Source organism: Garra rufa, chromosome 19, assembly GCF_049309525.1.
Source record: "Garra rufa chromosome 19, GarRuf1.0, whole genome shotgun sequence".
In the NCBI taxonomy this organism is placed as follows: domain Eukaryota; kingdom Metazoa; phylum Chordata; class Actinopteri; order Cypriniformes; family Cyprinidae; genus Garra; species Garra rufa.
This window is the reverse complement of record NC_133379.1, coordinates 29,133,624-29,153,600: the sequence shown is the minus strand read 5'-3', so window position 1 is coordinate 29,153,600 and position 19,977 is coordinate 29,133,624. Positions and strand designations below refer to the sequence as shown.

At 35.0% G+C, this 19,977-nt stretch overlaps 1 protein-coding gene and 1 pseudogene across 2 annotated transcripts; both read left to right on the top strand.

Annotated features, from left to right (window-relative positions):
- The first annotated feature begins 1,934 nt into the window (after positions 1 to 1,934).
- On the top strand, positions 1,935 to 7,060 carry LOC141292650 (beta-1,3-galactosyl-O-glycosyl-glycoprotein beta-1,6-N-acetylglucosaminyltransferase 4-like). 2 transcript variants are annotated; one of them, XM_073824683.1, is made up of 3 exons: positions 1,935 to 2,065; positions 3,293 to 3,377; positions 3,476 to 7,060. In XM_073824683.1, exon 3 carries the CDS (start codon positions 3,477 to 3,479, stop codon positions 4,725 to 4,727), a length of 1,251 nt encoding a protein of 416 aa, XP_073680784.1. In that variant the 5' UTR covers positions 1,935 to 2,065; positions 3,293 to 3,377; position 3,476; the 3' UTR covers positions 4,728 to 7,060. The 2 variants fall into 2 exon arrangements, with proteins under 2 accessions (XP_073680784.1, XP_073680785.1); XM_073824684.1 differs by lacking the exon at positions 1,935 to 2,065 and adding an exon at positions 2,548 to 2,817.
- A 9,262-nt stretch (positions 7,061 to 16,322) lies between these two features.
- Positions 16,323 to 17,747, top strand: LOC141292052 (beta-1,3-galactosyl-O-glycosyl-glycoprotein beta-1,6-N-acetylglucosaminyltransferase 4-like; annotated as a pseudogene).
- Positions 17,748 to 19,977: the final 2,230 nt, after the last annotated feature.

The following is a 19,977-nucleotide window of genomic DNA, read 5'->3' as shown; positions in this document are numbered from 1 at the left end:
GAAGCTGTTATTCGCCATCATGTTCTCTCTCTCTCTCTCTTGAGCACACATACACACAGTAATTTGTGACGGCCTACAGGGCCCACATTCACATAGAATATAATGTATGTTCTCTTCTAATCTAGAAAACAGCACTGAACACAACTTGGACAAAGGCATATTAAGTTTACATAAATGTTTTTGTCTGTTTAGGCGGTTCTCCAATCAATGATTCAAGCAACTGATGACATTCCCTAAAGGAATAAAGATCATGCAGCACAAGACAAAATGTGCATATTTTCTTATTCATCTAATAACTGTACAATCAGTCATTATTTTTGTAATACAAGTGTAACTCTGTATGACAGAATGAAAAATGAAATAAGCAGGAATTAGTCACTTTAGACGTGGCAAGCACTCAGCTTTCATTTCTGCTGGCTGCAGGCACAGACCTTGAAAAATGAAAGAGCGTTTTGTTCACTGCTGGTAACTAGAATTATTATTGCAGTAACACATATGATGTTTCTATTTTTTCTTGTGTTGTATGTGTGTGTGTGTGTGTGTGTGTGTGTGTGTGTGTGTATATATATATATACATTTTTTCTCAAAAAAAATGGGTGCAGCTGTCTGTTAATGTTCGGGTGTGGCTTTCGATCACATCTGCCTCCAGCTATTTTCATTTTGCAAATTGGTGTGTCATAACATATTATATTTAGGGATTTGGGGTTTAACTATTTCACAATTAAAGATTTAATGGTTTGAAGTTTAAAAAACGTATTACTTATGGCTGTTTTTATCAGCTGTTCAGACTCTCATTCTCACTTACTGGTGAGCAAGTGATAGTGCAAAATTTCTCCAAATCTGTTCTGATGAAGAAACAAACTAATCTACATCTTGGATAGCCTGAGTGTGAGTAAATTTTTTAGCAAATTTTCATTTTTGGTTTAACTATTTCGTTAAACATCCTAAGTCATAGTATTTCTTTTTTATTTGTGACGCTGGACCTCAAAACCAGTCGTAAGTAGCATAGTAGAAATAGCCAACAAAATGATCGATTTTTGACAAAAAACATTAGAATATTAAGTAAAAATCGTGTTCCATGAAGATATTTAGTAAATTTCCTAATGTAAATTTATCAAAACTTAATTTTTGATTAGTAAGATGCATCGCTAAGTTCATTTGGATAACTTTAAAGCCGATTTTCTCAATAATTTAGATTTTGTTGGCACCCTCAGATTTTAGATTTTCAAATAGTTATATTTCAGCCAAATATTGTCCTGCATCAATGGAAAGCTTATTCAGTTTTCAGATAATGTAAAATTCTCAATTTTCAAAACTCACCCTTATGACTGGTTTTGTGGTCCAGGGTCACATTTATTTATATAAGCTTCACCTCCTGAACCATAACTCAAATTTGTATGGTTTAATTCATCCTCCAGGTTTATCAAATCCAAATACATTTACCCATAGCTACCAGAACAATCAAAACAGTCAAGCTAAAGCTGTTTAGCTAGATACTATTCTTGTGTGTAAGACTTATGTCAAACACCACATGTGGTTAATCAAGTGGAATAAGTGGGAGGGACCAAAAAGCAATGACAGAAGAACTAACCTCTCATTTATTGTTCTACATGCTATTACACCATCAAACAGATGTTGAACAGTTGTCATTTAGCTTGCGTTCTTGCTATAGCTTTTGCCAAAGAGGTGAGTTGCAAGGCCAGAGATTTTCTTCCAGCTTGCTGAAACTTGGTTATAGATCACAAACATAGTGTCTAAATGAAACTAAAATAATTGCTGATGTTTTACAGCGATAATTTTCCATAATAGCAAAGCCATTCTGAACTAAGTTCGTGGCATCGTTGGGGAATTTGTGTCTGCATTTAGCGTTGTGTTTTAAATAGATTTGGAAAGGGGAAGCCTTGTGTGAGATGTCAGCTCACCGAGTAGACTAGGTCCACTTGAATAGCTTTTTCTTGGGCTGCACTGTGTTTTTTTGGGATTTATGTCAATCCTTTCTTTCATCAGCATCAAATCTCCAGATTTATCTTCCTCGCGGATGACATCCATGTAACAGCATAACTAGGTAAGTACTGTAGTTTAGTTATATATCCATTTGTTTACACGTTTGAAACTAGAAGTACGCTAGTAATAACGTTTCATGTAAAGAAATGTGTGATTGTGACACTAAAGTCAAGTAAAAGTTTTCATACTTTTCCTCCGACTACATTTTAAGTGTGCGAATTCGATCAAATGTAGCCTATATACTGATATAGAGTTTCCGGTTTCTTTTTAATGAAGCACTTTTCCTAAAGGAGCATTGGGGTTGTCATGGGAGAACAGATCGATATTACGTCAATGATGAAATTAAAACCACATGAAACTGTTAAATTAGGCAATAGAGATAACTGAGTCACTTATGATTAGTGTGAACTTCTGATGTGGGTGTGCGAGCTGTAAAACGTTTTCTCAATAGTTATGCACGAACATTACAGAAATAATTAACCATGAACGAGAAATCTTGTCAGCATGTTCACACCCTCGTGTGGTTCCCTGCCCGTACGACTTTCGTTCTCCGAGACAAAAGGCAGGATTTTAAGGAATGACAGCCGTTCTGAGAGAAGCTTTACCTGTTTTACATACGATATGAATGAATGATGGAAGAAGGAAAGTCAGACGGGGTTTGAAGAACGACGACAGAAGTTTCATTTCCGAACGAACTATGCAACATGACCAAGCCAAATCAATCTGGATTATATACTGTCAAATTATAAAACCGGATTCGCATAAACTGCATGGATTCTCACAGACTCTGACTCAGTGGCAAAAGAATGTGTGGTAACTTACATTTTTTAATCATAAAATACTTGTTATGATAAATTAGGGCGCTAATAGTTTACAATAGTAAATTCCGATTGTTAATCTCTTGTTTTTGTTTTTAACGCATTCACTTAACTAGTGACTCAATAATAAAAGGATGTCTTGTGACTAACATTTAAAAAGACTTACATTAAGATTAAATCATAAAATACTTGTTATAAAAGCCTAAATTAGGGTTCTTGTAGTTTATAAGAATAAATTGCGATTGTTAATCTCTTGTTTTTGTTCTTAACGCATTCACTTCCTTTTGAGGAAAACAACAGTGTCTAAATATTAGTTTCAATGTTTGTGTTGAATCTGATTACACAAAAATATGCAGGTTCACTTCGTATATTTTTACACAGAACAAAACAATATTCATTATGCATTTTGGAATATTTGAAAACTTGAATATTGACCAAAGTATTAACATTTTTGTCTATTTTTTATGCAGATAGCTGACAAACTCATGTTTGTTCAGAGGATAATGTCTATGCTGCTGAAAAAGGTTCATCTTAATACCTCAAAGCATTGTGAAGGTATGGCTGCACTTTCTGTATGGCGCATTCACCATCAAATTTTTAGATACATCGCAGTTGCATGAAATACTAACATGAGCTATCATTTCTCTTTACAGAATGAAACGCTTGCGGCTCCACCTCAAACTAAGAAATGTGATATTTCTCTTTTTAGCACTGGTCCTTCTGGCATGTTGCTTCCTGATCACACTTTTAATAGTAAATGAAATAGGACTCTCTGAGAGTCCGCGGCTGACAGAGAGATATGGCATTAATTGCAAAGCAATATATGAAATGGAACCAGTGGAACTGGGCAAAACTTTAGTCATTCGCAAGGAAAAAACCTACGTAGGGCCAACCGATGAGGCTGTTGTGAATGCCACCTCTGATTGTGAGCAATTTGTGTCACAAGGTTATGCTGCGATACAAGGCTCTGAGTTTGAGCGTGAATTTCCCCTTGCTTATTCTTTAGTTGTTCACCAGGATGCGGCTCTTGTGGAGAGGATGCTAAGGGCCGTTTATATGCCGCACAACATATACTGCATACATTATGATCTGAAGTCCTCGGATGAATTTATTTCAGCAATGAAAGGTCTGGCCCGCTGCATCCCCAACGTCTTCATTGCCTCAAAACTGGAGAGGGTGCAGTACGCAGGCATCTCACGACTTAAAGCGGATCTCAATTGCCTGTCTGACCTCCTAGATTCTGAGGTCAAATGGAAGTATGTTATCAACCTGTGTGGTCAGGACTTTCCACTGAGGACAAACGCTGAGCTGGTTTCGGAACTAAAAGATCTGAAAGGCGGGAACATGGTGGAGAGCAAGTGGCCTGGAGGAAAGAATGAACGCTGGACTTATCAGCATTTACTCAAAGATAGTAATTCAGTTTACTATGAGGCTCCTGTAAGCACTTCTGAGGTGAAATCTCCACCTCCTCATGACATAGAAATGTTTGTGGGCAGCGCATACTTTACACTCTCAAGAGAATTTGTGGTTTTTGTTAACCAAAGTTCCCTAGCCAGAGATTTCCTGGCTTGGTCCGAGGATACATACTCACCTGATGAACATTTCTGGGCGACTCTGGTTCGTGTGCCTGGAGTGCCAGGGGAAGTGCCAAGATCTGATCCTGAGATCACAGAGCTAAAAAGTAAAACCCACCTGGTGAAGTGGTCATATTTAGAAGGGTATCTTTACCCACCATGCACTGGAGTCAGTATACGAGCTGTGTGTATTTATGGTGCTGCTGAGCTCAGATGGCTCCTAAACTACGGCCACTGGTTTGCTAATAAAGTGGATCCAAAAGTGGATCCTATTCTTATGGAGTGTTTAGAAGAGATACTTTCAGAAAAACAACTGAGGCCAAAACTGTAGTGTAAAGGTGTTTTAAAAAATACTGTGCTGTTTTTAAAAGGGAAATCAATATTAAGTAATTTATTTGGGGTTTCTAGTAAAAATTTTATACTTTGAAAATGCACTTTTTTTTTAAATGTATGTGATCTAGAATGAAGTTAAATCCTTTGGCAATAGTTTTAATAGTTTTTATAGCTGACATGCCAGTCTTCTAAATCTCGTAAGTGAACACTTGTTTCTATTGTTTATGAGACATGCAGTAACATAATGTGAGACAAAATGTGAATTTTATTAGAGCAAAGTGAAGAATCACAAATATATTTGCCCGGTTTATAAGAATAACGTGACTAAAAAACTATTTTTTTTATCTCTCTAAGCAAAAGTTTTGAAGGAATAGTACATTTGTACTCACCCTTAGGCCATCCAAGATGTAGATGAGCTTGATTTTTACTCTGAACAGATTTGGAAAAAAAAGAGCATTACATCACTTCAGTGGATCCACTTCAGTGAATGGGTGCCCTCCAAACAGCTGATAAAAACATCACAATAATCCACATATAATTCACATAAAGAAATGAAAAGCTAAGTGTTTTTGAGAAACAAATCCATCATTAAGGCATTTTAACTTGAAACCATTGCTTCTATTATCCATAATAACATTTCCTCCAGTGAAAAAGTTTGTCCAATGTTGTCTTCCCACATTAAAAACCACTGTTATATTTTTCTGTTATACATTTTCACTTGCTTGATTTGTGTATATTTCTCTTTTGATTCAGATGAGATTGCTTTTTTACTGGAGAAAGCAATATTTTGGATAGGGGACTTTTTATTTTAACTGAAAAGTGGAGAAATTTTAACTGGAAACAACAGTTTGAAGTTAAAAACGTCTTAATGATGGATAGATTTTGATCAGCTATTTGAATTCTTATTCTGATGGCACCCATTCACCACAGAGGATTCTTTGGTAATTTGTTCTGATGAAGCGACAAATTTTCAGCAAAAGTTAATTTTTACGTGAACATTTCCTTTTAAAAATATTCTAGAATGGCAGGGGGAAAAATCTGTATATTTTTTAAGCCTCATGTTCTTCTCAAATGAAGAAGACTTTATATTGGCTCAGAGCAATGACTCAGAGAAACGTAATAATTTACTGAGAATTAATTTACATGTGGTTGCCACTGGTCCAGATTCACAAAAGGAAACATGCAAATCAAGTAAACACAACCCCAAAAGGAGCTAGACACTATTTGCATGTTGCAGTTTCTCATCTTGCAGGCCAGTTTTGAAGGATTGTAAGAATGCAGACGACGTCCCATGATTTACTCTACTGGGGTTAGTGAGTAAGTTCCAGGTTTTGTTGAAAAACCTGTAAAACCATATGCAAACTCTTGGGAACTTGCCCCTGAGTGTGAAACGGTTTATGATGATTGTATCAGAATGTAAATACTGAAGAATTTCCTCTCGTAGAGTAAAATAATGTATTCTTTATTCTCACTTTGCTTCCTAAAATGTGTATTTTTATACATTTTATACCTAATTTTTGCACACAAAGTGAAGCGTGGGTTTACAGTTCACAAGTTTTTATTATTTTTAATCCATTTAATAATCATCTGTGGTTTATTGATGTATTAATTTAATTCCATATTTCATACTGTCTTTTTTTAATTTAATGGTAATCACTTTTCACCGTGCATTAACCATTATTACATTTTTTGTCATATGTCATGCTTTGTTTGTTACATGCAATGTGTGTTTTTGAGTAGTAACTGAAATGCAGTAGCTGTTTAGTTCTTTAGTCTGGCTTTGGAGAAAAGACATGCACTGAATAAATATATGTATTGTTTAACTGTTAAACCTGTTACACCCGTATTCTAGATCCTAATAAGACTCAAGATTAAAGAGGGAAGATATGGTGTGATTACACAGAATATTTAGAGCAATAGGATTCCAGAGTGATTCCACATTTATGACCAACATATACAAATGAACATTATTCTTCTTTTACCATGTGAGTCAACTTGTCCGTGTAGGCATTTGCTTACTTGAATGTGTACCAAAATGAAGTGCATTATCAGATGCAAAATCTTTAGCAATATCAACACAAGCAATGCAGTGCCATTTCTTATTTGTATTATTTGCAGTTAGGATTGTTTTTACCGGATGTCCAGGAACCTACATGCAACTCATTTTTGAGGTTGTGACCCACTTGTTAAACCATGCACATAAAGCACCCAGTCATGTGTAGTCTGTGTCTAAATCAAATGTATTTATTGTGTTTCAAGTTTGGGAATAGCACTTGAGACTTGCTGAGGCTTCAGTTCCTTTTTCGTACTTCTCCTTTATTGTTCTTTCTATTGCTGCTTCAGGAAAACAGTGCACAGATGGCTCATGCATTTAACCCTCTGGTAGTCTGGTTTACGGTAACATCAATGAAAGAGTTTTTCAAGAACATGAAGAGTGTAAAACAGATACACACACACACAAAGGAAACACACTTTGGTAACATTACAGTTTAATTTGTTAACATTATTTATAAGAGTGTTTATATAGCATTTATTATTGTTAGTTAATATTAAGTTTCAAATTTACTAACACGTTCAAATTTAAAGTTGTTTGTGTTAATATTAGTTAATGTAATGTGTAACGTTAATAAAGATTAATAAATACTGTAAATAATATAGTTGATTGTTAGTTCATGTTAATTAATGCATTAACTGATGTATAAGGAGATCATATTGTAAATTCTTACCAAAACGTTTAATGATCTTTAAGAAATTGTGAAATAATTATATAAACCTATATATGGTGCGTATTAACTGATCCTACCTATTTATTTGTCATGCTAACTGATGAAAACTGAGTAGTAAAGTATTAGTCTTAATAGATTTCTTATGATATGTTATAGTGGACAGACTTAAACTTATAATTAGTATTACAGTCTTTATCTGTCAGCTAAAAGCATCAGAAATGCATGAAATTAAGCATGTTTCCTCAGAATGACTTGTTCTTTGTTACTTTAACAATTTGCCATGGCATATCCAACATCCGTTTGCAATTTAGCATTCTCAGTGTCTTAAAATTACATTGACAAAATTTGGTGAATTGCATGAATCCCTAAGGAGGAGAATGCAATTTTTCAAAAAATCAAACCAAAATAGCAGACTTCCTGTTGGTTGTAGCTAATGACTGTAAATTAGAAAGTTGTCTGGCTTCATGAGAAGAATATATGTCCCGAGTTTGGTGACTGTAGCTAAAACTAACCCCCCAACTTTTGTCAAAAAATGGTACTTTAGAGCCCCTCCTCCACACCCATTTGGGAGCTTTTGCCAGTGTCATCATTAATACTGATGTGTGTCGAAATTCAAAGCATGTTAAGTGCCTCAAAACACCTAAAAAGAATCTTAAAATTGAACACATTGTTATGGCAACACTATTTAAAGGGATAGTTCACCCAAAAATGAAAATTTGATGTTTATCTGCTTACCCCCAGGCCAAGATTTTTAACTCAAACCGCTGCAGTCTGTTAGTGATCTAATGGCAGTGGATGGGCACCAAACCTTTGAAAGTAAAGAAAAACATGCACAGACAAATCCAAATTACACCCTGTGGCTCGTGACGATACACTGATGTCCTAAGACACGAAACGATCGGTTTGTGCAAGAAACTGAACAGTATTTATATCATTTTTTACCTTTGATATACACCAATGTCCAACTCAGCTCGAACCTGTGTACACGCTCTTGCGTAGTATACGCAAACGGCAGAAGGGGAAAACGGTGAAAAGTCAACAGTCCCGGATCAGTTCGCGCAAGTAAACGTAATCTTTTAGCTTTAAATCGGTTTGAACAATCAGGATAAGCGCAAGTAATTACCATTTTGAATAGCCGCTATACCCTTAATCTCTGTGCACTGTGTAAACAATGAGTGTCGTACACACGCGACACATCGCTTCCGACGTTTGCGTATACTACGCCAGAGCATGTACACATGTAACGCGCCGGATGATGAGCACGCACTCGGGACAGTTGTTGGACATTGCTGTATATCAAATTTTCATTTTTGGGTGAACTATCCCTTTAAGATATCAATAATCTTTTCGCAGTTTTACTCTACCCATGTCTTGATTATTCAGATGAAGTATGAAGCAAATTGAGTAAACATAAAAGGGTGATTTTTAATCATTTTAAAATGACACACTTCCTGCTGCCAGCAACTTTGACTCGTAATAGCGACTTCTATGTGATCAGACTCCTTCATCAAACAAACCACTGAAGTTTGATTAAAATCAGTCACTGCATGCAAAAGTTATCACACACTTCCTGTTTCTCATTTTTCACAAGTTTATCGCCTCGCCACAGCCAAACCGTTCAGAAATCATTGTAATTTTGCATCCTGAATGTCTTGAGATCATGTTTACTGAGTTTGTTACCAACGAGTGAAAACCCTAGAAGGGAATGCATTACATTCCACAGCAAAATGTAATGCAACAAAACCCAAAACCCTGAATAGTTGACTTCCTGTGAAAGTTGTTCAGCCTGATGAGATCTATGTTTGTATGAGTTTTGGTGACTGTAGCTGAAGTGGTGTGCGCTACTGAGCCCTTTGAAAATATCCTTTTAAAAGATGTACCATGGAACTTCTTAAGCTACTTTTTTACAAATAGCGTTTAACATCATCTTTTGACATTTAGTGACTTTTCAAGCTGGCTCTAGCAACAGTGCCTGGAACAACAAAGTGGCCATCAAACTTGTTTCTTTTCCTGCCTCAAAGTAAATCAGCCAATCAAGACATTCTACAATTCCTCACAAATAAATCAGCAAGTCAGGATTTACCTACACAGAAACATTCATTCAGAAAGTTGCTGTTAAACAAGTTTCTCATGTTTTATGCCATTCAACATGTTATGCCGCACCTCTCTTCTATCTGATCAAATAGATCTAACTCAAGTAAAAAAAAATAAAGAGGTGGGAATGGCCACATTCCATAAGTATGACTACAAGATAAGAATGATTCCACCATCCCTTCAAATATAATAAAAGCAGACATGACTACAAAGGAGTGCCAGTGGGTACATCCCAATGAATAGCCAAATCTGCCACAAACTATGATGCTGTAGGCTTCCTATATTACTCCCAGACTTTGAGAGTGCAATTATATATATATATATATATTTATTTATGTAACTATACCTTAATATTTGTTTTGATTTTGGGTATTGTGTTATGTTTATTGAATTTATTAGCCTAATCTAGTTTACTAATCTAGTTAAAGTCCACCCAAAAATTAAAATTCTGTCCTTGTGTACTCACCTTCATGTCGTTCCAAACCTATAACACCTTTGTTCATCTTCGGAACACAAGTTAAGATATTTTTTGATGAAATCCGAGAGCTTTCTGACCCTGCATAGACAGCAACTTCATGTGACATCAGTGCTTCAACCGTAATTTCATAAAGCGTCGAGGATAATTTTTGTGCACAAAGAAAACAAAAATAATTACTTTATTAAATTTCTTCTCTTGCATGACAGTCTCTGACGCACGTTCATAAGAGACCCACAATGAAAAATCCTTTAGGTCTCACAAATGTTTTGGTTTTTCAGCATTTTTGTGTATTTGAATTCTTTCCAACAATGACTATATGATTTTGAGATCCATCTCTTCACACTGAGGACAACTGAGAGACTCATATGCAACTATTATAGAAGGTTCAAATGCTCACTGATGCTCCAGAAGTAAATTGAGCCGGAGGGTGAAAACTTTCGAACAGAATGAAAATGTGAAAATTTTTCTTATCTTGCTTGAATATCATATTTTTTCATTTAATAGTGCCATTCGTAAGCTACAGAAGATACATACATGTTTTCTAGAAGACAAAATAAGTCAAATTTAAGTTTTCATCTCCCAACTCTGAAAGCCTTGTTTCCTTCTGGAGCATCAAATCATACACCTTTTATGTGAAATATCTTATTCAGGTCAGTACTAAATAAAAAATAACATGCATTTTGTATGATCCCACTTATTTAGGTAGAATAACTAACATTTTGCAGATTCTGCAAGGTGTATGTAAACTTGCATGATGCATGTGTGTAGTGCTGCTGACGCAGAAAAGTATTCTCGTAGCTTCATAAGATATCACATGGACTATTTTAACAATGTCTGGTCCTTGACGCAATGTTTCAGTTGCATTACTGTCTATGCAGGGTCAGAAAGCTCTCGGATTTCATCCAAAAAATCTTAATTTGTGTTTCGAAGATGAACGAAGGTCTTACGGGTTTGGAACGACATGAAAGTGAGTATACAAGGACAGAATTTTTAGGAGAACTATCCCTTTAACTAGATTAGTTAAGTTTAACAGAGTTGAAGCTACTTTATTTACTAAATTGTCCCAATCCACAGCCCAAAGTCCTGAAAAGTGTCTTTTGATCAAACCAATAACTCATATTCCAAAAATGTTTTGATGTCAGTCCAGCATAGACCTGAGTGCAAAACAAGCGCAAACCACAAATACCTGTCACATCAACCAAAGCAATGTATTAAAAAAGTCCTATAGCCCTGCACTTAAAGCTTGTCAACCTTTTCTTTGCGAAGTGAAAGCGGAAATGGCTTGAAACCCAAACTCAGATAGCACTAAACTATGGTCAAAGGTTTTCTAATAAAGTGAATCCTGTTCTTATAAAATGTTTAGAGAAGAAGCTTTTAAAAAACTTTGACAAAAATGGAGAAGGTAAAAATGGCTTTGGCAATCTTCTCTACTTCGCTATTATATTACAACTTGACTTAGTTCGAAACTCTATTTTCCTGATTTTTACACTACTCTCCACTCTTACTGTGTCAACTTCTCACTATAAAGAACCTTTTGTGTAATATTTAGGTTGCATGCATGTTAAAGGTTCTTTATTTAACCATAGGTGCCAATAAACAGTGTACACATATTACATGGCTTAGATGTAGCAGCTGAAATTTAATTTAATACATATTTATGACATAAATATTTATCACTAGTCAAATAGCCTATTTAAATCAGCCATTTTCCAACTCATTTCAAACAGCTTTGGTGGTAACTTGAGAGACAACAACATCTCTGATTTCAATGACAGAAATTAGTAAAGCGTATCTGTGGTAAGCCTTAAATCATACTTGTACCTATTAATCACAGGGCTCATATTCTTCATTTGTTCCGTCATATCTGCTGAAAAAACCAGCATATGCTGGTTAGGTATGTTTTGGTGCTGGGATGCTGGTTTTAGCTGGTATATGCTGGTCCTTTGCTGGTTTATGCTGGTCCCTTGCTGGTTTTTGCTGGTTTATGCTGGTCATGTTGCTGGTTAATGCTGGTCCTTTACCAGCATTAACCAGCTAAGGACCAGCATAAACCAGCAAGGGACCAGCATAAACCAGCAAAGGACCAGCATTAACCAGCTAAAACCAGCATCCCAGCACCAAAACATACCTAACCAGCATATGCTGTTTTTTTCAGCAGGGAGTTTAGCTGAAACATCATACACACCAGCATAATGAGTGAATGACAAATGGCTTTATTGAGAAAGTACTTATGTTTATGTTTCACATATGTCTCCATTATTTGAAAGACAAAAGAAATTTAAACATTGTGTGTTCATGCCGTTCTGTCTGGGACACACCTGAAATCTTTTATGCTCCCACACACTGGGCTGTTTGTTATGCCTAGCCTATTACATTCGGTGCCCTAAATTCTATGGTGTGAACAAATCTTTTAATTCCTTTAGATTGTAGGAATGTCTTTAGAAAGCTTGATATTTAAAAAGTTGTACTGTAATGTAATAGCAAAGGAAGCTGAATGAATGCAAACAACATGGTTTCGGTCTCTTAACAATAAGGGTATGGCACAATAGGCTCAAAAGAACACTAACCCTTTTTTGTAAAAAGAAATGTTTTGTCTGAAATCACAAGATCACATTATCTTTTAAATCGCTATACGAACCATATGAAATCTGGAGTAGGGCGTTGTGGTTCATGAATAAACTAATTATATGTTTGCAAGGTTACTGGAGGACTGGTTGTACAAGGTAGGCTACTCTTTGTCGCCTACTGCAGGATGAAAAAGAATAGAGCATGAGTTGGTTCATATAACTACAGATTAAAATAAATGCTTAAAATAGTTTACCCGAATGATCCACAGCAGTGTTTTTTGTTTGTTTGTTTGTTTGTTTAGTGATAGTGGTTCATGAGTCCCTTGTTTGTCCTGAACAGTAACTGTACGCTGTTCTTCAGAAAAATCCTTCACGTCCCAAATGTTATTTTTTTTTTTTAGCATTTTTGTCTATTTGAATCCTTTCCAACAATAACTATATGATTTTGAGATCCATCTCTTCACACTGAGGACAACTGAGAGACTCATATGCAACTATTACAAAAGGTTAAGATGCTCACTGATGCTTTTAAAGTAAATTGAGTCGGAGGGTGAAAACTTTTTAACAGAATGAAAATGTGCATATCTTTCTTATCTTGCTTAAATATCATATTTTTTCATTTAGCACTGCCATTCATAAGCTACAGAAGAAACATACATGTTTCCTAGAAGACAAAATAAATCAAATTTAAGTTTTCACCTCCCAGCTCTGAAAGCTTTTTTTCCTTCTGAAGCATCAATAAGCATTTGAACCTTATGTAATAATTGCATATGAGTCCCTCAGCTGTCCTTAGTGTAAAAAGATGGATCTCAAAATCATTCACCTTTTATGTGAAATATCTTATTCAGATAACATTCACATGCATTTTGTATGATCCCTCTTATTTAGGTAAAATAACTAACATTTTGCAGATTCTGCAAGGTGTATGTAAACTTTTGACTTCAGCTGTAAAAACAAAACAAAGCATTCTTTTTTTTTTTTTTTCTTCAGGTCAGTGCTCAAAAGGTGGGACTGACAGTTAACAGGTCAGGCATTTCTGATGATCACATCCATTCATAAAGAAACTGTTAAACAAGTTTTCTGAGTTTTGCCACGCAAAGTGTAATGACTAATGGTAGACATTACCATGAGAGTGACACTAGGGTGATATTCATTATGAAAAAAGTTCAGCCGGAAGGACCTGGTTAAAAATTCCAGCTCAGTTGCTTTAAGTTAAAAAAGTTTACATTCTTCAAACACTTCATTAAGACCATACAATCCTATACCTTACTCCACTTTACTCAAGTCATCATCTCAACAGAAATTAATATAGGCCTAAGTACAGTAAATTATTCTGATGCGGGAAGGAAATACATTATAGACTTAACTGTACAATTAGTAGTGAGGATATTTGCATTTCATTTGGTGATTTTATTGACCTACATATCCTGTATGACACTATTAACATAAATTCCATTCCTTTGACCCGTTTGGCCTCTATTAAAAAGAGAGTTTTAACATTAATGCCACAAAAGAACAATTCCCAAAGAACCTTTCAGCGAAAAGTTCCTTAAATGATCATTTTTACTTGTGGTGTGTGATGGGAAAAAATGTTTTCAACTATGAATAACCTATTGTGGACTGGAAATGTTTCATGGATGTTAAAAGTTATTTTTGAGTGTGGGCTGTTGAAGAAAAAAGGAAAAAGAATGGCAGCTCCAGTAAAGCAGGTTGTAAATAAAGGACCTTTGTGCATTTGGTAACTGTGTACATACATTATCTGTCACTGTGATAAAAGTACTGCCTGCCTACTGGAAAGTTGCATCTGGACTGTTCAGTTGAGTATATAATTTACAGTTTAAGTCAAAAGTTTACATACACCTTGCAGAATCTGCAAAATGTTAATTATTTTACCAGAATAAGAGGGATCATACAAAATGCATGTGTTTTTTTTTATTTAGTACTGATCTGAATAGGATATTTCACATAAAGATATTTACATATAGTAAACAAGAGAAAATAATAGTTGAATTTATAAACCGAGCCTGTTCAAAAGTTTACATACACTTGATTCTTAATACTGTGTTGTTACCTGAATGATCCACAGTTGTGTTTTTTTTTTTTTTTGTTTAGTGATAGTTGTTCATGAGTCCCTTGTTTGTCCTGAACAGTTCAACTGCCTGCTGTTCTTCAGAAAAATTCTTCTGGTCCCACAGATTCTTTGTTTTTTTCAGCATTTTTTGTTTATTTGAACCTTTCCAACCATGACTGTTTGATTTTGAGATCAATCTTTTCACACTGAGGACAACTGAGGGACTCATATGCAACTATTACAGAAGGTTCAAACGCTCACTGATGCTCCAGAAGGAAACACAATAAATTAAGAGCCGAGAGGTGAAAACCTTTTGAATTTGAGGATCAGGGTAAATTTAACTTATTTTGTCTTCTGAGAAACATGTAAGTATCTTCTGTAGCTTCCGAAGGGCAGAACTAAATGGAAAAAAAAAATATATATATTTAGGCAAAATAAGAAAAATGTACACATCTTTATTCTGTTCAAAAGTTTACACCCCTAGCTATTAATGCATTGTGTTTCAATGTGTGTAGCATCAGTGAGCATTTGAACCTTGTTGTAATAGTTGCATATGAGTCCCTCAAAACACAGCTGTGGATCATTCAGGTAACACAGTGTTAAGAATCAAGTGTATGTAAACTTCTGAACAGGGTTATTTTTTATAAAATTTAGCTATTATTTTCTCTTGTGGACTATGCAAACATCTTTTATGTAAAATATCTTATTCAGGTCAGTACTAAATAAAAAAAAATAACATGCATTTTGTATGACCCCTCTTATTTTGGTAAAATAATTAACATTTTGCAGATTCAACTGTAAGGAAAAGTTTATTTTGTGATGGTGTAAGTTTGTATTTGAGGCAGTTGTTTACATTGCACAAGGAAAAAGCCTGCTCAGAGTGGAATAATGAGAATTTTTGTTAAATAGAAAGGTTTAATCTTATAGGGTAAGCATTTGTTTCTCTTTGTTAGAATTAATTACAATGTACAACTTTAAATATGATGTAAGTTAAATCAGCAGACAATAACATTTGACAATGATATGTTAAAGAAATAACCATTTTAATCATGATACTTTGAAATGGAACAAAAGCTTGTTAAAGATATGAATCTTTCCTGTGAGAAGATCAAGTGTTACGTTTTGCTGTTTATTTTGTAACTGATGTTAACACATCCTCGCCCTGTTATATTTTTATGTGAGCAAATAACACTTTTTTTAAGGTGCAATTAAATATACTACCAAAGGTCAAAGGGTTGGACACACTTGCCCATTCTCTTTGATGGGTATGTGTGTCCAAACTTTTGACTGGTAGTGTAAATGATAATGGAAATTTAACTTATCAAATGATATTTAAAGAAGATTATTAAATGCATAAATAATATAAGGAAATATAACTTTCTAATCTTTATCTTTTTTTCTTTCTGGTTTTAGCTTTAACAATCTGGGATTGTGAGTGAATGTTTTTTGACTCCTCCTCTTGACTTCTAACATTCGAGGTGTGGCACTAGCATCTTAAAAAAAGACTATTGTCTTTATGAGGAATTCACTGAAAACATTATTTGTTAGAAAGACACCACTACACCACCACGTTCTGAGACTGGACTGAACTGTGGGTTTGCTTGAAACTATTTGTTTTTGTTGACGGAGCCAATACAGGCAAAGTGACTAGGAATACATGTGTGTAAGATGTAAGTTAACTTTTTTCTTTGAAAAAAACATTTGTTTTATGAATGCAGCATAATACTAAATTGTGCTGTACTGTAGTTTGAAATTTGTTGGTGAAATGTTCATGTGTAACACAAGCCTTTCTTTCTTCCTACAGAATGTAAAACTTGGGGAAAATCAAACTGAAAAACATCTTTTTTTCTCTTTTAGCATTTGCACTACTTAGCGCATGTTTTGTCACACTTTTAAGTGTAAATGAAAAAGGAAGACAGATAAACAGAGTGTTTGACAGGCCACGGCTGACAGTACAATATGACATTAATTGCACAGCAGTATATGAAATGGAACCAGTGGAACTGGGCAAAACTTTAGTCATTCGCAAGGAAAAAACCTACGTAGGGCCAACCGATGAGGCTGTTGTGAATGCCACCTCTGATTGTGAGCAATTTGTGTCACAAGGTTATGGTGCCATTCAAGGCTCTGAGTTTGAGCGTGAATTTCCCCTTGCTTATTCTTTGGTTGTTCACCAGGATGCGGCTCTTGTGGAGAGGATGCTAAGGGCCGTTTATATGCCCACAACATATACTGCATACATTATGATCTGAAGTCTTCGGATGATTTTATTTCTGCAATGAAAGGTCTGGCCCGCTGCATCCCCAACGTCTTTATTGCCTCAAAGCTGGAGAGGGTGCAGTACGCAGGCATCTCACGACTCAAAGCGGATCTCAATTGCCTGTCTGACCTCCTAGATTCTGAGGTCAAATGGAAGTATGTTATCAACCTGGGTGGTCAGGACTTTCCACTGCGGACAAATGCTGAGCTGGTGTTGGATCTAAAAGAGCTAAAAGGCAGGAACATGGTGGAGAGCAAGTGGCCTCGAGGAAAGCAATGGCGCTGGACTTATCATCATGTACTGAAAGATAATAATTCAGAGTACTATGGCTCACCTGTCACCACTTCTGAGATGAAATCTCCACCTCCTCACAACATAGCCTTGTTTGTGGGCAGCGCATACTTTACACTCTCAAGGGAATTTGTGCTTTTTGTTAACCAGAGCTCCCAAGCCAGGGATTTCTTAGCTTGGTCTGAGGATACATACTCACCTGATGAACATTTCTGGGCGTCTCTGATACGTGTGTCTGGAGCGCCAGGGGAAGTGCCAAGCTCTGATCCTGAAATCTCAGAACAAGTAACTAAAACCCGCCTGGTGAAGTGGTGGTCTTTTGAAGAGAGACTTTATCCACCGTGCACTGGGGTCCGTGTTCGAGAAGTGTGTATTTATGGTGCTGGTGAGCTCAGATGGCTTCTAAACTACGGCCATTGGTTTGCTAATAAAGTGGATCCAAAAGTGGATCCTATTCTTATTGAATGTTTAGAAGAAAAGCTTGAGGAAAAACGGCTTTTTCTACAGAATTCCCAGTCTGGAGTTTACTAAATTGACGGCTGTTGTATGTTGTAAATTAGTCTCTGTCGCCCCCTGCTGTGTACAAAAGAATGGCGCAGGAGTTGGTTCATTGATGCATTACAAAATAAGTACAAATTGAAATCAGTGCTTTAAGTTAAAGTAATACTAATGAAATTGTGTGTAATTTCGTTTTTAATTCATGTTGTGTTCATTAAGCAGATCTATAATTTTAATGAGATATACACTACCAGTCAAATGTTTTTGAACAGTAAGAGTTTTTATTTTTTTTAATCTCTTCTGCTCATCAAGCCTGTGTTTATTTGATCCAAAATACAGCGAAAGCAGTAATATTGTGGAATATTTTTAGTATTTGAAATAACCGCTTTTAATTTTGAACATATTTTAAACTGTAATTTATTTCTGTGATTTCAAATCTGAATTTTCAGCATCATTACTCCAGTCTTTAATGTCACATGATCGTTCAAATCATTCTAATATGCTGATTTGCTGATTGAAAAACATTATCAATATTTTACAGTTAAGTACTTTTTTCAGTATTCTTTGAGGAATAAAATGATCAGAAGATCAGCATTTATCTGAAATAAAAAGCTTTTATTTTTAATTGATTTATTTGGGAAAGAATTTATATATTTAAATTAATACTTTTATTTAGCAAGGATGCTTTAAATTTAAAGTGATGATAAAGACATTTATAATGTTACAAAAGATTTATGTTTCAGATAAATACTGTTCTTCTAAACTTTCTATCAATCAAAGAAGCCTGAAAAGATTCTACTCGGCTGTTTTCAACGTAATAATAATAATAATAATAATAATAATAATAATAATAATAAATGTTTTTGAGCAGCAAATCTGAATATTAGAATGATTTCTGAAAGATCATGTGACACTGAAGTAATGATGCCAAAAATTCAGCTTTGAAATCACAGGAATAAATTACATTTTAATATATATTTAAATAGTAAAAACATTTCAAAATGTCTGTATTGCATTTTTTTACCTTAACGCAGCTCAGCGTGAATGTACAAATATTTGTCATGCCAATAAAGTATCTTAAAACTAAAATTGTATGTAACTTTCTTATTCTGAGGGATGAATAGACTTAAGACACCCAGTTAAGACTGTAATGTACACAGGGGAAAAAAGTGTGCTATACGTGCACTTTTCAGCACATTCCTATTTCCTATATCTTATATCTGTATTTTTTGTGTTATTTTAGGATTGTTTTTATTATACAGTATTTTTAGTATTTTAGTATAGTATTATACACTATATTGCCAAAAGTATTGGGACACCCCCTTCTAATAAACAGGTTTGACTATTTTAGTCATTTCCATGAATACAAATCTTAATGATTAAGCATATAATGGTATTCTAGGGAAATGTGTGCTTCTAATTTTATAGCAACAGTTTCTATTCTAACATGACAACTCTGTGCATAAGGCAATGTTTATAGAGAAATGACTGATTCAGTCAGTGTGGAAGAACTTGACTGGCTACATAAAGCCAATTCCTAATCCCGGCTAAGCACCTCTGGTGTGACTTTAAATACAAACCTTGAGCTAAAAACTCATCACCAAACACCAATGACTTGTATGTATGTGTCATTTTAGACTAATACAAAACTGTTGCAACAGAGATGGAAATACAGTTTTTAATAAGTATGTTTCCATATTAGTTTTGGAAGTGCCTTTTTCTGTTCTAAAGAAGGGGGTGTCCCAATACTTTTGTCCCATGTAGTGTGTACAAGTCATTGGTGTTTGGTGATGAGTTTTTGATTCAAGGTCTGCATTTAAAGTCACACCAGAGGTGTTCAGCCAGGATTAGGACTTGTCTTTATACAGACCAGTCAAGTTCTTCCACACTGACTGAATCAATCATTTCTCTATAAACATTGCCTTATGCACAGAGTTGTCATGTTAGAATAGAAAAGACTCCTATCCAATAGAATAGAATAGCATAGAAAAGGGTCCTGTACAAATTGTTACTATAAAATTTGAAGCATTCCCTAGAATATCATTATATGCTTAAACTTATTTTTACATTGGTTTTATTTGTAAGAACTGTTTCCACAATTTAGCTTTCTTGACTTTTTAATAACCTAAACTACATCTATAATAATAATAAAAAGTAGGCTACCTAAATGTAACTCTAAATTATTTAGAAACGTTTCTACAGCTTGTTTGAACTAATTCTGTTAAATTTATTTTTAACACTTTATTTTTTTGTGCAGCTTAAC

Coding starts and splice junctions, on each gene's coding strand:
- LOC141292650 (XM_073824683.1), top strand. CDS start 3,477: ATGAAACGCTTGCGGCTCCACCTCAAACTAAGAAATGTGATATTTCTC.